We start from the raw sequence: 17,623 nt of genomic DNA, 5'->3' as shown, positions 1-17,623 counted from the left end.
GGAAATGTCCTTCCACAGTTCTGGATCTTTCCTAGTTGCATGTTCACTTTGTAGCTGTAGATCTTTGACTGTTTCCCAGAATGCCTATGACATTTTCAGCTGCTTCCTGTTTCCATATTTCCTTCTCCAAGGGAGACTTCACTCCTCCTAGCTCACTATTTTGCTGACATCACTCTATGTGTTAAACTATATTTTCCTTCACAACATCCCCTTGTACTAGTGCATCATGATTTCCCTTACTCTTCTCAATTTTGTTGCAGTTTTAGTTGTTTATAGGTTTTCCTTTTATGAATAATGTTGAGCAGGATAGTAAATTATGTAAATATTTGTCAGCTACATTATGAGTGTTTTTAAAAAATTATGTAACAAAGTCCATGGTATAAACACTCAGAGTCTGTTTGCACACTGCACATGGTAACCAATAATTATTAATATTTAGTCTCCTATAAACATCTTGCCAAATGTCTGGTTTAGGAATCCTTTTCAGGATTTTACCCTTGTCAGATCTGTAAGGGTTTCTCAGGTGGCTCAGTGTTAAAGAATCTGACTGTTAATGCAGGAGTTGTAAGAAATGTGAGTTAGATTCCCTGGGTCAGGAATTTCCTGTGATATAGTAAATGGCAACCCACTCCAGTATTCTTGCTGGGAAATTCCATGAACAGAGTAGCCTGCCAGGCTACAGTCCATGGGGTTGTAAAAGAGTCAGACAGGACTTAGCAACTAAAACTTCCACCAGTACAGGTCTATAAAGCAAAATAATTTTTCTGGTGGGAAATGTAAAAAGGCAGTTTGTTTTCATTTGATATTTTTATTCTTTATTAAGGGATTACATTTTGAAAAATGCTTATTAAACATTCTTTCAAATTGTGTGACTTGTGTGTATGTACTACAAGATAGTTGTTTCAAATGATGTTTGATCAAGAGTGGGCTTCTTAATTAGAAAAATGAAATGACGGGCATTGGAGGTTTCTGTGTAACATATGGTCAATAATTGCTATGCACATCTCATCATTATATAACTTGAGATATTCTGATAAGAAAAAGCAAACAAGCTAAGTGGTTAAATACTCCTCTTACCCTGCGGTACTCATTTAATCCTTCTCCTCTTACAGCGTGTCTGCTAACATTGGACAGTCAGCTGGGGCGTTAACTTCCTGTTATTTATAACCTCTGAAGGCAAAAGAAAAAAATCAGTCTGCTTACTCAGTGGAGCAACAAACAATGGATCCCAAAGGCCAGCGAGTGAAGCTTAATGATGGCCACTTCATTCCTGTCCTGGGATTTGGAACCTTTGCACCTCCAGAGGTAACATTAGTGGCTGTGGGTTGAGATATAAATAGTAAGTGAATGTAACATGAGAGGAAGGGACTTGGGTTGTCAAGCACTGAACTCCTGTGTGACTCTGGGAGGATCACGAGGTTCCACTAACCAGGCTAGAACCATGCCCTGTGAAAAGGGAGAGAGCATCCAGTCTTCACTCTGCATCAGGATCTGAGGCTGTGCTTACCTGCTGATTACTCTGGGTTCCCCTTCAGTTTCCACCTCTTTCCCAGATTGGCAGAAGAGGTGAGGCTCAGCTGTCAAGAACACTGTCAACTGCTTTGCTTTGAGGGGGATTGCAATGGTGGGGTTTCTCTGTGTATTTAATTAGTTCAAAAATTCTTTGCTCCTTCTGAAAAGACATGACCCAGAGAAATATTTGAGTTAAAGTTCTCAAAGATGAGGTGACTGAAAACTAATGGGAGACAATTTCTTTTCTACTCTGGGGTGCCTGCTTGGTGCTAAGCAAGACACTCCAGCTGTGTTTTGCCTGTACTTCTGTTTCTGCTTGGAAGCTTCTTCTAATGGAAAATATAGTGTCATTTGAGAGGATAAGCTACAGTCTTACAGGAAAGGCTTTGCAATGTTTCCTTGGGTGTTGTAATATGTTTTTATTAAAGTATAATTTTCAGTGCTTGGTCATAAGAGGAGTGTTGATGATCATCAACAATGGATCTTTTATGAGAATATAGATTTGTACACCTCGAATAGATACAGTTTTTATTTAGTGTATTCTGTGTGGCTTCACTGGTAAACAGAGGTCTCAATAGCTTTCACCTGCTTTCTTGATGCTTTTACCAGACAACTTACACCTTTATTGATTTTGCTTCAGACATCTCACAGTATAAATCATATCCATGACTACAACCTTATACTGAGTCTTATGATTTCTTCCAGCAAATTTCTGCAACTTGAAGTGGTCTTGCTGATGCCAGCAATCAACCACTGATTGCCTGGTATTAAATGTTTCTGCATGTCCATTTAGTTACTTACTAGGAATGAAGCAGACCACAGATGATGAGATGGTTGGACGACATCACTGACCCAACGGATATGAGTTTGAGCAAACTCCAGGAGATAGTGAAAGACAGGGCAGTCTGACATGCTGTAGTCTCTGAGGTCTCAAAGAATTGGCCACGACTTGGTGATTGAGCAACAACAATGTTCAGGGAAACTGTAATGGCTACATCACCACACATACAGAACTAACCAAAGGCACACAAAAAAGTGGGTTCTTGGGAAGATCAGCCTGGGCCTTAGCAATCTCTTAATCATGTGGATATTTAACTTGTATTTTTGTTGCTTATGTAGGTTCCTAAGAGTGAAGCTCTGGAGGTCACCAAATTTGCTATAGAGGTTGGGTTCCGCCATATTGACAGTGCTCATTTGTACCAAAATGAAGAGCAGGTTGGCCAGGCCATTCGAAGCAAGATTGCCGATGGCACTGTGAAGAGAGAAGATGTATTCTACACTTCAAAGGTGCTGTGTGTTTTCTGTGTGCACATGTGTGTAAGTGATTGTGTGCAGGTGACAATTAGGTAATAGGATCAGTAGTTATTTGGTCAATGGTACTTATTGCTACAACTTTTTTCACATATATTTATATATTAAATCTAATATCCTTCTCCACCAAACCGTACTCTCCCACCAAAGGAAGAATGTGATTATACCATTCTCATCATCGGTGTGTTCAAATCTTAATTTTAAATTAGTCACTTGCTTCTCTGAGCCTATACCAGAGCAATGTGATTTAGTATGGGTGAATGAATCAGAGAGAACAGCTGTCAGATTATAGCTTTCCTTATCACCTGGTAGACTTTCTAGAATTTCTTCTCATTCTGAATCAGTTCTTAGATCTGTCAGTATGACAGCATTAGGACAGGCACTTTGTGTATCACACAAGATCTAGCCAAAGTGTCTTGACTTATCTTCTGCCCATGTTAATATGTTCAAGGTCTTTTCCCTACAGTTACGTAAACAGCAAGATATTAATTAATTCTGAGAGACCTGATTGTTTGATCCAGTTAGGGCAAGTTTGTGAGCAGGTTTTACATTCTATCAAACATAATCAGATGATGAACATGATAATTTTCAATAATTCTTTTTATCTCTTTCTTCATTTCACTCCATTGTGATTGATGTAAGAATATGTCTGATTCAACTGATGATAATTTAAGCAAATAATAAAGCTTACATGGGTAAATTAGATCAAAAAGGACCTCAAAAGGAAAATGAGCATCTTTCTTGAGGTCATTTGTTTTAATTGGTAAAAATGTCTAAAATGTTAGACATAGTCCATTAGTTGTGTCCATCTCTTTGTGGCCCCATGGACTATAGCCTGCCAGTTTCCTCTGTCCATGGAATTGTCCAGGCAAGAATACTGGAGTGGGTCTCCTTCTACAGGGGATCTTCTCCAGGTAAGAATACTGGAGTGGGTTGCCATTCCCTTCTCCAGGGGATCTTCCAAACCCAGGGATCAAACCTGGTCTCCTGCATTGCTGGCAGATTCTTTACTGTCTCAGCTACCAGGGAAGCCCCCAAATGTTTAAATAATATTAGATGAAAGAAGAAAAAAAATTACCTGAAGGATTGGAATTCCCTGGGGGTCCAGTGGTTGGGACTCAGTGTATTATTGCCATGAGCCTGGGTTCCATCCCTAACTAGGGAACTAAGATCTCTTCAGCCTCACATTTAGGGCCCCACATTCCCCCCACCATATTACCTAAAGAATTAATTTAACACAGCTTCTACTGTTTAACCTCTGCAGCTTTGGTCCACTTCTCTTCGTCCAGAATTGGTCCGACCAGCTTTGGAAAAGTCACTGAATAATCTTCAACTGGACTATGTCGATCTCTATATTATTCATTTTCCAGTGGCTCTGAAGGTTGGCAATCTATTTTTTAAATCAGTCACATATATATTTTTTCTTGCCTCAGAATGATTATAAACTTGCATGGATGGTTGACAAGATTTTTCTTAGTAGGTTGTAGGGAAGCCCTCACTACAGCAGAATCCTCCCAAATAATCATTTGTGATAATCTTTTTACTGAGTTTCTTTGAATATGTTACCTGCTTCCCAGAGAAAGGAGTTAAATAATCTGACTCAAAAACTTGTGAAAATAAAAATAGGCAAGTTCAACATAGTCAAAATTATGACTCCTGAGTCTCTGGGGATTTCATGAATCCAGAGTTTGGTGCAGCCATGGTGAGCATGTCACTGCCTTACACTGAACATGATGAGTTTATCTTCTCTTTCAAGTTGAACAGATTTGGTGCTCTTTCTGTGTAGGTCTAAACATCCCAGCCTTTATAGGGACTTGGGAAGCCTTGCCTACACTAATGTCTGTTTTCATGATGTTTGTAGACTGCACTCAACCACTAAGAACTGTATCATGTAGAACTCTTGATTTTAAGTTATAGAAATCTACTCAAGCCATCTGATGCAAAATAGCTTGGAGGACTATGAAGATGGCAGGTCCCAACCATGGAGATCTAAGGATTTGCAGTACTCTTCAGAAATGTCTTAAAAACAAAACAAAACCTTTATCAAAGCAATCCGTTAGGTTTGCTTTACTTTTACTGAACATTTCCCATTGGTGGCAAATATGGCCTTGGAACAACTCAAAGCTCATGGTCATGAACATTTGAAAGCATGTCTGGATCATCCACATTCCATATCAACTTAAGGAGAGCATTGCTAGTTCATATGCCTGCCCTAGGGTATCAGATGCTCAGAGGGAAAAGGAAGTCTGATTATCTAGCCCAGGTCAAGGATGCAATTTTTATTCTGGAAATAAAGCCATGTAGCTTACTGCCATTCCCAGCTCAAAAGAGGCATTTCAAAAGAGGCAATTATAGGAAACAAACAAAATTCACATAAGCCAATATGAGTCCCATTAGGATCTAGAAAAATTATATTTATTACAACAGAAAGTATGTGTAAGAGATTAGAATAAGCCTCCCTTTAAAGACATTGCTTAAAACGCCATATGCAATCACTGCAAATATTAGTATCTAGAAATTTATAAACCTACCTCATGAAGGTTTAATCCCTGGTGCCTGCCAGGCTGGCTAAATGTGGAGAAATTACTTTGTGACATCTCTAAAATGACTGCTTCCATTTCAGCCAGGGGAGGCACTTTTACCAACAGATGAAAATGGAAAACCAATATTTGACTCAGTGGATCTCTGTCGCACGTGGGAGGTGAGTCTAGGGAGGAGAGAACCAGAGGAGGAACCAGGAGAGGGGGAACCTCCTTCCTTTCTTTCACCTGTGAGAATGGGCTGTGGACCATCAGACTCAGCAGTTCATGAATCTAAGGGCTGTGATGCTAGGGTTGTGGGGGAGGAAACCATTGCTGAAATGTTCACAGAAAGGAATAGAAGAGGAGAATTTTGGCTAGTAAGACTGGCATCTATTTCCTTCCAAGTGATATGTCTTCTCTGAGGGTTTTCTGAAGAGGAGATGGTAATTCTTCTTGTGTCATGATCTTCTTCCCCTTTTTCCTTCCTTATAATCAATGCTAATTCTGGACAGGAGACATTTTTTACAGATTGTTTTTCAGCTTTTTTTTTACAGATTGTTTTTCAGCTTTTTTTTACAGATTGTTTTTCAGCTTTTTTATTCTTCTTCTATTGACCATTCCAAGTGATTGTTCATGACTGTTCCCCACCCCTCCCTCCCAGGCCCTGGAGAAGTGTAAGGATGCAGGGCTGACCAAGTCCATCGGGGTGTCCAACTTCAACCACAAGCAGCTGGAGAAGATCCTGAACAAGCCAGGGCTCAAGTATAAGCCTGTCTGCAACCAGGTGAGCAGCTCGGCTCCTCTCCCTCCTGCTCTTCAGAACCTCCTTCTTGCACTGGAGCCTGATGTCTGTCTGTCCTCCACTCCTTTGTGGACAGAAGATTCTAGAGAATAGGACTCACAGTGGTATCTGTGTGTGCTAATGTCTGGGTAGAAAATGTGGGAGACCTTTCTGTTAAATTGTGGTAGGGACTGAGGGAAGGTAATGGAGGTGAAGGGGGTTAGACTAGACATGCAGAACTAAAGGAAGGAAGTGTTTCCCTGAGTTGAAAGCATGACCAGAAGTTGATGTGAAAGTGCTCAGAGGGAACTGTGTACGGAAGAAAGACAATGAACATATGAGTTTCCCAAGTGGAGCATCAATAAAGACTTCGTCTGCACTGAAAGAGAAGCAGGCTCCATCCCTGGGTCAGGAAGATCCCCTGGATGAGGAAAAGGCAACTCACTCCAGTATTCTTGCCTGGGAAATCCCATGGACAGAGGAGGCTGGAGGGCTACAGTTCATGGGGGTTGCAAGAGTTGGACACGACCTAACAACTAAACTACCATCACCAAAGAAAAGTCATATAAGATGGGTTTCAGAGTTTGTATGGGGTTTGAATGACTGAATCCTTAGTCTTGGTGTCTTGGCATTTATGAGTACAGTACAAAAACAGGCAGCACAGTACAGAAAAATGTACTGGAGATGATGAAAATCATCCAGGTAAGAGGGTGAAGGTAAAGGATCATGGTGATGCTAACATTAGATGAAATATTTACTCTGAAACATTTTCTCAAATGTAGAGCCCACCTTGTGATTTTTCTCCATCTTGGATTGGTTCTCCCACCTATGTCAATCATAAAATTAACTATATAAACACACTTTTTTCTATTTTTCTCTTGATATTGATATTTTCAGTTTACATTTAAGTTGCAGTTTTTCCTTTAGCACCTTTTAAACTTTTAACCTTCCTCTTTCCTGTTAATATTACCTTTTCATATAACCTGACACTCTTTTCTGTTGGCATTCTACAGGTGGAATGTCACCCTTATCTCAATCAGAGCAAACTGTTGGATTTCTGCAAGTCACATGATATTGTTCTTGTTGCCTATGGTGCTCTGGGATCCCAACGAATAAAAGAATGGTATTGAATCCTATTGAAGACAAGTGGGAGTTTCCCTAAAATTCAATTTTTGATGAAATAGTTTACATCATACAGTACTCAGATAACTCTCATAGGCAGAGGGGAGAAAGGGGAAGGATGGAAAGAATTCTTTTCTTTTATTTTCCCAGCTCCCAGACAATTTTTCTACATTGTATTATCTTATAGATTCATCAGGAACAAGTGTCTGTATTAAAATCTCTATATAATCCCTCGTTGAGACCAAAGACACAAGCTTATGTCATGATTTACTTATCTATTAACTAATGAACACATTTCTAAAAATATGCATTTCTAGCCTTACTTACCTTACATTTAAAACTGGGATAGTAATATGCAACTCCCAGATCTATCATGGTAGAAAAAATTCAAATATGAAGCATTTTTTAAAAAACATCCATAGAAGACTAGTGGTGAAATGAATAGCTCTCATTTTGAGACTATTCAATTTTGATCAATACCCTAGAAAAGTGAAAAGAAAAAAAAATCCTAGTCTTTTCCTTCTCTTTTTCTATTCATGGTGGTTAAAGAAGAAAAAAAGTAAAAAAAGGAAATAAAACCCACCTGTTTGGCAGCACTGGCCTCAACTCAAAAATGCATCTGAATCAGCTGCAGAGCTCTGTAAACACAGAATGGGAAGTGACTCAGTTGCGGTTCTGATTCAGTTGGTCTTCAGCTCAGCCATGGAATTTGTATTTCTCACAAGATCCCAAGTGATGCTGATGCTGCTGGCCCATGGACCACACTTTGAGAAGCCCTGTCTAGAGTGGACCTACTTGGTCTGTTTGGGAAGTCACCTTACAAATAAGTATCAGCTCCTCAGCATTTCTAAATTTCCTTCCAGGGTGAACCCAAATCTCCCCTTTCTCTTGGAGGACCCGGTTCTCTCTGCCATTGCCAAAAAGCACAAGCAAACCCCAGCTCTGGTTGCCCTTCGCTACCAGATACAACGTGGGGTTGTGGTTCTGGCCAAGAGTTACAACAAGAAGCGGATCAAAGAGAACATACAGGTGATGAGTGGGGCTGTGGGCAGAGAGGTCTCCTAAGGAATATCCTTCACAAGGGTCATTCTTTGTCCAACTGAGGACAGATACGGCTTCCCTGTCCCCTCTTCTTGTCCCCATCCAGTTGGAAAGTCCTCCAGTCCCTGGGGGAAGGCTGGCTCCTGGCGGGGAGAGGTAATGTGATTGTTCCTTCCCTCCAGGTGTTTGACTTTGAACTAACTCCAGAAGACATGAAAGCAATCGATGGCCTCAACAGGAACATAAGATATAATGAGCTACTACTGTAAGTGACTTGCAGATGTTTCACGGTTTTCTGTAGCAGGCAGGTCAACAGGGAACTAAGGTTTTTCAAAGCTTAGTTTTAGGGAGACAGTCTTAATTTCTAGCATAGGAGTAAACCAGGGGCTTCCTGCAGACCTTAGACCAGAGGTTTCCTCCAAGGCTCCATCTCTGACCAACAGAAATTTGACTGGGGCCCAGACCAGCCCAGAGATGATATGGTGGTGAATTCACTACTTTGTACCACTCATCCCTGTGTCTGGTGCACCTCCTCTCAGGGCCCAGGCACCCTGTGGACACAGACAGCTCAGAGCTTTCAGCCCACTATTCTTTTAAGGACTTATGAAAATATTTCATCTTCAATTCTTTTTTACATCAGGGGGAAATGATTATATTAATGATTACTCTGTAATAATGAATCCATCCTTTAGCACGTTCATGTTTATCCTAATACAGTTGTAAAATGCCATGCTTATGTTTTTATGGAGGAGGGGCCCACAAAGGTTACTGTGCATGGGTACTGAAAGGTCACAGTGGGCCTGCTTCAACTCTGCCCCGCTCCTCCCCACCCCACCCCGCCAAGAGTCTAGTCGCTTTTCTCCCTAGTGGGCATTTCTTTACCAAGCCATCATTCATTTCTTTCAAATTTATCTCTTCATTGGCCATTTTTCCCTGTTCCAATTTCCATTTCTTCATCCTTATGATGTCACCAAATGAATCACAAGTAGATCATGAGCTTAACTGACCCTCCAGTGAGTGATGGCTGTGTCCTTGGCAGGACACACTCAGGTAAGATCGTCTGGTCTCTCTGGTTTTTTGAGTCCAGACTCATCCCATTGTAGCCTTTGTCCACCAGGGCTCCATCCCATGGGGAGCCCCTACCTCCTTGACTTCATCTTAGTCAGTACCATGCAATTTCAGCTGCCTAATTACTGCAGGTGGTTGTCAGGATTGAAGAGACAGAAGGCTAATCAAACAAAGAAGTTGAAAGGGAGTTTAAAGAGAAGAAAATACAATTCAGTGATAAAACAAACATTTAGTTTTGAATGAAAGATCTCAAAACTCTCTCCTGTTCGTAAAGCTGTATCTTGATAAATGAAAAAAGGTGGATCCTTTTCTGTTCTCAGCCTTTGAAGTATATTTCTATGTGCTCCTTCATTAAGCTGTGAATGCCTAGACTTGCTCATATTTGTGGGTTTAGGTAAACAGCATGGTTCTTTTGATATGGAATTGCTCAGAATACACTCTTTAATGAATTGAATTGAAAAGGACAAATTTAGAAAGAAAAATGGGAACATAAGAAGCAGAAGACAATGGTAATGCCAATTATGAACAATAAGTGTGCTCATAAATTATACAATGATTTATTCTCTAGTTATGATCACTCAGATGAATGTGGTATCTCTTCATTATATTAGAAGCTCCTCACCAGGGGCACCCTGTGTCCTGGCTTCAGTAGTTATTTTCTGAATGCTGTGTGAAAAAGATCAACTAGTTCCTTAAGGGTTCTCCTTTTCATCATCTAGCACCCTATGTTTTACCTATGGCTCCATCTTTAGCTGTCGTTCATTTTTTAAAAACTTTTAAAAACTATTAAAAATTTTAAAAAGTTATTTATTTTGGCTGTGCTGGATCTTTGTGCTGTGTGGGCTTTCTTCTCTAGCTGAGGCTAGTAGAGGTTACTCTGTAGTTGTGCTTCGTGGGCTTCTCATTGCAGTGGCTTCTTTTGTTGTGGAGTACAGGCTCGAGGGTGCACAGGCTTCAGGAGTTGTGGTCCCCAGGCTCTAGAACACATGCTCAGTGGTGGTGATGCATGGGCTTAGTTATTCCATGGCATATGGGATCTTCCTGGACCAGGGATCAAACCCGTGTCTCCTGGATTGGCAGGCGGATTCTTATCCACTGAGCCACCAGGGAAGCCCCTAGCCATAGTTCTTGGGCCCTTTTATAAACTGTAACCTGGGTCAAATTACCTGTCACTGTGTAGATTTTGGGACTGGACATACAGGTTCAGTGTGTACGTGGAGATTGCATCTGCACGTGTGCTTGCTGGGGGAGAAGGAGGGATGTGTTTGTAGATTCAGAGTGTCAACCCATCCTGACTGCAACACAGAGTCAAGCTCTCTATGACAACATGACAGATTTAATAAATTAACACTCCTCTTTCTCTTTCAGGGGTGTTGGTCACCCTGAGTATCCATTTTTTGAAGAATATTGACTGTGATCTGTACACGCGCATTATACCAGAATGACTTGCTTCTACGGCTGTGAAGAGGATTTCTGTATTTGGTAGAGGTGCTTAAAAAAAGCGTCTTCAAAAACTTGCCTTTCCTTTATTAAACAACATTTTATGAAATAGTGAAGGCTTGAAAGTATTGATTCTTGTCTTTCTCAATAATTAAAATAATACATATAAAAGCTACAGAAAATTTGGAAAATAAAAGGGAAAGTTTAGAAAATGAAGCTAACCTGTGATTAATCCATTTAGTAATAATTAACTTTGGTGCATTTTCCTTTGTCAGTGAAATATTAGTCAGTTGACCTAAGAAAGAAATGGAAAATTTTATTTGATTTAAATGTGAGGATTAATACCTTCAAGGAAGAGCAACTCAGAAAGTTCTGAGAACTGTTCTGTCCATTAGAGGTCTAGGCACAGTTATGGAAGTTTTTAGAAAGAAGGCTGTACATCAAATGACATATTATTGACAGTGTACATAATCCTGATCTAAGCATCATCGTGCTGGGCCATGTAACCCCTAACAAGGTCAAAATAGAACACTCTCTTTAAAGGAACTGTCTTACTGATTCTGGGAGAATGTTGCTTTTCTTGGTTGAGCAGGTCTTCCCTCTGACGGGGGAGGTCTGATCCACGGGTCATGCAGACACACAACACACAGTGAGGAGAGAGGAGTGCAAAGGGCAGAGAAGAATTTTTGTTGCTGAAGTTTATCTTGTCTTTTCACAAAATATGTAATTTATTTCACACTTTTGTAATTTTCGTTTCCAACTGTGTGTGCATTCGTGCTGTTGCTTCAGTCGTGTCTGACTCTTGGCTACCCTACGGACTGTAGCCTGTGAGGCTCTTTTGTCCATGGCATTGTCCAGGCAAGAATACTGGAGTGGGTTGCCATGCCCTCTTCCAGGGGTCCTTCCCGATCAAGAAATTGAAACTGTGTCTCCTGCATTGGCAGGCAGGTTCTTTACCACTGGCGCCACCTTGTGTATTTATTTATAAATTGAAATAATCTTCAACACACAGGTTGCATACTTACTTTTTACTTAGCTTAAGTATCTTGGTAAGCTATAACATAGTATTTTAAAATTCCAGTATTATATTTTGTCTATTGTAAAGCAGTGCATCATATCAAATTATCCAATTTTAAGTCATCTGCCCATGCTCAGCATTTTTTTAAATTATTTTTTATTGAAGGATAATTGCTTTATAGAATTTTGCTGTTTTCTGTCAAACCTCAACATGAATCAGCCATAGGTATACATATATCCCCTCCCTTTTGAAACTACCTCCCATCTTCTTCCCCATCCCATCCCTCTAGGTTGATACAGAGCCCCTGTTTGAGTTTTCTGAGCCATATAGCAAATTCCCATTGGCTATCTATTTTACATATGGTAATGTAAGTTTCCATGTTACTCTTTCCATACGTCTCACCCTCTCCTCCCCTCTCCCCATGTTCATAAGTCTGTTCTCTATGTCTATTTCTCCATTATTGCCCTGAAAATAAATTCTTCAGTACCATTTTTCTAGATGTTGTGTATATGTGTTAGATTATGGTATTTATCTCTCTCTTTCTGACTCACTTCACTCTGTATAATAGGTTCTAGGTTCATCTACCTCATTAGAACTGACTCAAATGTGTTCCTTTTTATGGCTGAGTAATATTCCATTATGTGTATATTCCACAACTTCTTTATCCATTCATCTGTCAATGGACATCTAGGTTGCTTCCATGTTCTAGCTATTGTAAATAGTGCTGCAGTGAACAATGGGATATATGTGTCTCTTTCTTTTATTATTATTATTATTTTTTACTTTACAATATTATATTGGTTTTGCCATACATCAACATGAATCCACCATGGGTGTACACATGTTCCCCATCCTGAACCCCCCTCCCACCTCCCTCCCCGTACCATCCCTCTGGGTCATCCCAGTGCACCAGCCCTGAGCATCCTGTATCGTGCATCGAACCTGGACTGGCGATTCATTTCTTATATGATATTATACATGTTTCAATGCCATTCTCCCAAATCATCCCACCCTCGCCCTCTCCCACAGAGTCCAGAAGACTGTTTTATACATCTGTGTCTCTTCTGCTGTCTCGCATAGAGGGTCATCATCACCATCTTTCTAAATTCCATATATATGCATTAGTATACTGTATTGGTGTTTTTCTTTCTGGCTTATTTCACTCTGTATAATAGGCTCCAGTTTCATCCACCTCATTAGAACTGATTCAAATGTATTCTTTTTAATGGCTGAGTAATACTCCATTGTGTATATGTACCACAGCTTTCTTATCCATTCATCTGCTGATGGACATCTAGGTTGCTTCCATGTCCTGGCTATTATAAACAGTATTGTGATGAACATTGGGGTACACATGTCTCTTTCAATTCTGGTTTCCACAGTGTGTATTCCCAGCAGTGGGATTGCTGGGTCATAAGACAGTTCTATTTCCAGTTTTTTAAGGAATCTCCACACTGTTCTCCATAATGGTTGTACTAGTTTGCATTCCCACCAACAGTGTAAGAGGGTTCCCTTTCCTTCACACCCTCTCCAGCATTTATCGCTTGTAGACTTTTGGATCACAGCCATTCTGACTGGTGTGAAATAGTACCCCATTGTGGTTTTGATTTGCATTTCTCTGATAATGAGTGATATTGAGCATCTTTTCATGTGTTTATTAGCAATCTGTATGTCTTCTTTGGAGAAATGTCTATTTAGTTCTTCGGCCCATTTTTTGATTGGGTCATTTATTTTTCTGGAATTGAGCTGCAGGAGTTGCTTGTATATTTTTGATATTAGTTGTTTGTCAGTTGCCATATGCACCCAACATAGGAGCACCACAATATGTAAGACAAATGCTAACAAGTATTAAAGGGGAAATTAACAATAACACAATAATAGTGGGAGACTTTAATACCCCACTCACACCTATGGATAGATCAACTAAACAGAAAATTAACAAGGAAACATAAACTTTAAATGATACAATAGACCAGTTAGACCTAATTGATATGTATAAGACATTTCACCCCAAAACAATGAATTTCACCTTTTTCTCAAGCACACATGGAAACTTCTCCAGGATAGATCACATCCTGGGCCATAAATCTAGCCTTGGTAAATTCAAAACAAAAAAGAAATCATTCCAAGCACCTTTTCTGACCACTATGCAGTAAGATTAGATCTCAATTACAGGAGAAAAACTATTAAAAATTCCAACATATGGAGGATGAACAACATGCTGCTGAATAACCAACAAATCATAGAATAAATCAAAAAAGAAATCAAAATATGCATAGAAATGAATGAAAATGAAAACACAACAACCCAAAACCTGTGGGACACTGTAAAAGCAGTGCTAAGGGGAAAGTTCATAGCAATACAGGCATACCTCAAGAAACAAGAAAAAAGTCAAATAAATAACCTAACTCTACATGCTAAGAATCAGATATGACTGAGCGACTTCACTTTCACTTTTCACTTTCATGCATTGGAGAAGGAAATGGCAACCTGCTTCAGTGTTCTTGCCTGGAGAATCCCAGGGACGGGGGAGCCTGGTGGGCTGCCATCTATGGGGTCTCACAAAGTCGGATATGATGGAAGTGACAGCAGCAGCAGCAGCTACACCTAAAGCAACTAGAAAAGGAAGAAATGAAGAACCCCAGGGTTAGTAGAAGGAAAGAAATCTTAAAAATTAGGGCAGAAATAAATGCAAAAGAAACAAAAGAGACCATAGCAAAAATCAACAAAGCCAAAAGCAGGTTCTTTGAAAGGATAAATAAAATTGACAAACTGTTGGTCAGACTCATCAAGAAACAAAGGGAGTAAAATCAAATCAATAAAATTAGAAATGAAAACGGAGAGATCATAAGAATCATAAGGATCAATGATCCTTCTGGATAATGATCATAAGAATCAATCAAAAGGATTATAAGAGACTACTATCAGCAATTATATGCCAATAAAATGGACAACGTGGAAGAAATGGACAAATTCTTATAAAAGTACAACTTTCCAAAACTGAACCAGGAAGAAATAGAAAATCTTAACAGGCCCATCACAAGCACAGAAATTGAAAGTGTAATCAGAAATCTTCCAGCAAACAAAAGCTCAGGTCCAGATGGCTTCACAGCTGAATTCTACCAAAAATTTAGGGAAGAGCTAACACCTATCCTATCCTACTCAAACTCTTACAGAAAATTGCAGAGGAAGGTAAACCTCCAAACTCATTCTATGAGGCCACCATCACCCTAATACCAAAACCTGACAAATATGCCACAAAAAAGAAAACTACAGGCCAATATCACTGATGAACATAGATGCAAAAATCCTTAACAAAATTCTACAATCAGAATTCAACAACACATTAAAAAGATCATACACCATGACCAAGTGTGCATTATCCCAGGGATGCAAGGATTCTTCAATATCCTCGAATCAATCAATGTAATACACCACATTAACAAATTGAAAAATAAAAGCCATATGATTATCTCAATAGATGCAGAGAAAGCCTTTGACAAAATTCAACATCCATTTATGACAAAACAAAACAAAACAAAACAAAAAACTCTCCAGAAAGCAGGAATAGAAGGAGCATACCTCAACGTAATAAAAGCTATATATGACAAACCCACAGCAAACATTATCCTCAATGGTGAAAAATTGAAAGCATTTCCCCTAAAGTCAGGAACAAGACAAGGGTGCCCCCTCTCACCACTACTATTCAACATAGTTTTGGAAGTTTTGGCCACAGCAATGAGAGCAGAAAAAGAAATAAAAGGAATCCAAATTGGAAAAGAAGAAGTAAAACTCTGTTTGCACCTGTGTCTCTTTCAATTTTGGTTTCCTCAGTGTATATGACTAAGAGTGGGATTGCTGGGTCATATGGGGCTTTTAATCCTAGTTTTTAAAGGAATTTCCATATCATCTTCCACAGTGGCTGTATCAATTTACATTCCCACAGAAGTAAACAGTGCAAGAGTGCTCCCTTTTCTCCACACCCTTTCCAGCATTTATTGTTTGTAGACTTTTTGAGGGGGCTATTCTGACTGATATGAGGTGGTATCTCATTGTAGGTTTGATTTGCACTTCTCTAATAATGAGCGATATTGAGCATCTTTTCATATGTTTGTTAACCACCTATATGTCTTCTTTGGAGAAATGAATGTTTAGGTCTTTTTCACACTTTTTGATTGGCTTGTTTGTTTTACTGGTGTTCAGTTATGAGCTGCTTGTATATTTTGGAAATTAATCCTTTATCAGTTGTTTCATTTGCTATTATTTTCTCCCATTCTGAAGGCTGTGTTTTCACCTTGCTTATAGTTTCCTTTGCTGTGCAAAAGCTTCTAAGTTTAATCTTAAGTTTAAAGCTTTTAAGTTAAAAGTAAACAAGTGGGACTTGTTTACTTTTTATTTCCATTACTCTAGGAGGTGGGTCATAGAGGATATTGCTTTGATTTATGTCACTGAGTGTTCTATGTTTTCCTCTAAGAGTTTTATAGTTTCTGGTCTTACATTTAGGTCTCTCATCCATTTTGAGTTTATCTTTGTGTATGGTGTTAGGAAGTATTCTAATTTCATTCTTTTACATGTAGCTGTCCAGTTTTCCCAGCACCATTTATTGAAGAGGCTGTCTTTGCCCCATTGTGTATTCTTGCCTCCTTTGTAAAAAATAAGGTACTCATAGATGCATGGGTTTACTTCTGGACTTTCTATCTTGTTTCACTGGTCTATGTTTCTGTTTTTGTGTCAGTACAATACAGTCTTGATGACTATAGCTTTGTAGTTTAACCTGAAGTCAGGAAGCTTGATTCCTCCAGCTCCTTCTTCTTTCTCACTGCTTTAGCTATTCAGGGTCTTTTGTGTTTCCATATGAATTGCGAAATTTTTGTTCTAGTACTGTGAAAAATGCCATTGGTAATTTGATAAGGATTGCACTAAATCTGTAGATTGCATTTGGTAATACAGTCTTTCACAATATTGATTCTTCCTACCCAGGAACATGGAATATCTCTCCATCTGTTTATGTCATCTTGGATTTCTTTCATTAATGTCTTATAATTTTCTGTGTACAGTTCTTTCATCTCCTTAGGTAAGTTTACTCCTAGATATTCAATTCTTTTTGTTGCAAGGGTGAATAGGATTGATTCCATAATTGCTCTTTCAGAGTTTTCATTGTTAGTATATAGAAATGCAAGTGATTTCTGTGTATTGATTTTGTATCCTGCAACTTTGCTAAATTCACTGATTCACTTCAGTTCAGTTCAGTTCATTCACTCAGTCATGTCCGACTCTTTGTGACCCCATGAACTGCAGCACGTAAGGCCTCCTTGTCCATCACCAACTCCTGGAGTTTACCCAGACTCATGTCCATTGAGTTGGTGATGCCATCCAACCATCTCATACTCTGTCATCCCCTCTCCTCCTGCCCTCAGTCTTCCCAGCATCAGAGTCTTTTCAAATGAGTCAGATCTTTGCATCAGGTGGCCAAAGTATTGGAGTTTCAGCTTCAGCATCAGTCCTTCCAATGAACACCCAGGACTGATCTCCTTTAGGATAGACTGGTTGGATCTCCTTGCAGTCCAAGAGACTCTCAAGAATTTCTTCTCCAACACCGCAGTTCAAAAGCATCAATTCTTCAGTGCTTAGCTTTCTTTATAGTCCAAATCTCACATCCATACATGACTACTGGAAAACCCATAGCCTTAACTCTAGTAATCTTCTGATAATATCTTTAGGGTTTTCTATGTAGAGTATCATGTCATCTGCAAACAGTGAGAGCTGTACTTCTTTTCTGATCTGGATTCCTTTTATTTCTTTTTCTTC

The 17,623-nt window shown here is 39.4% G+C and overlaps 1 protein-coding gene across 5 annotated transcripts in view; it reads left to right on the top strand.

Moving 5' to 3' along the window:
- Nucleotides 1–1,109: 1,109 nt before the first annotated feature.
- Nucleotides 1,110–17,623, top strand: part of LOC120869467 (dihydrodiol dehydrogenase 3) — a 167,043-nt gene continuing 150,529 nt past the window's right edge. The window contains exons 1-9 of one of the 5 annotated variants that reach the window (XM_040248788.1): nucleotides 1,113–1,305; nucleotides 2,632–2,799; nucleotides 4,088–4,204; nucleotides 5,447–5,524; nucleotides 6,007–6,129; nucleotides 7,140–7,249; nucleotides 8,112–8,277; nucleotides 8,472–8,554; nucleotides 10,726–10,755. In XM_040248788.1, the coding sequence (XP_040104722.1) occupies nucleotides 1,222–1,305; nucleotides 2,632–2,799; nucleotides 4,088–4,204; nucleotides 5,447–5,524; nucleotides 6,007–6,129; nucleotides 7,140–7,249; nucleotides 8,112–8,277; nucleotides 8,472–8,554; nucleotides 10,726–10,755 (959 nt within the window). In that variant the 5' untranslated portion in view covers nucleotides 1,113–1,221. Of the gene's footprint in view, nucleotides 1,306–2,631; nucleotides 2,800–4,087; nucleotides 4,205–5,446; nucleotides 5,525–6,006; nucleotides 6,130–7,139; nucleotides 7,250–8,111; nucleotides 8,278–8,471; nucleotides 8,555–10,725; nucleotides 10,914–17,623 lie in introns of those variants that run through there. The other 4 variants (XM_040248787.1, XR_005722543.1, XM_040248790.1 and 1 more) reach the window with 4 other exon arrangements.

The sequence above is a fragment of the Oryx dammah genome, unplaced genomic scaffold, assembly GCF_014754425.2.
Source record: "Oryx dammah isolate SB20612 unplaced genomic scaffold, SCBI_Odam_1.1 HiC_scaffold_10, whole genome shotgun sequence".
Lineage (NCBI taxonomy): Eukaryota > Metazoa > Chordata > Mammalia > Artiodactyla > Bovidae > Oryx > Oryx dammah.
Note: the sequence above shows the minus strand (reverse complement) of the source record. Positions and strands in the feature narration are given on the sequence as shown.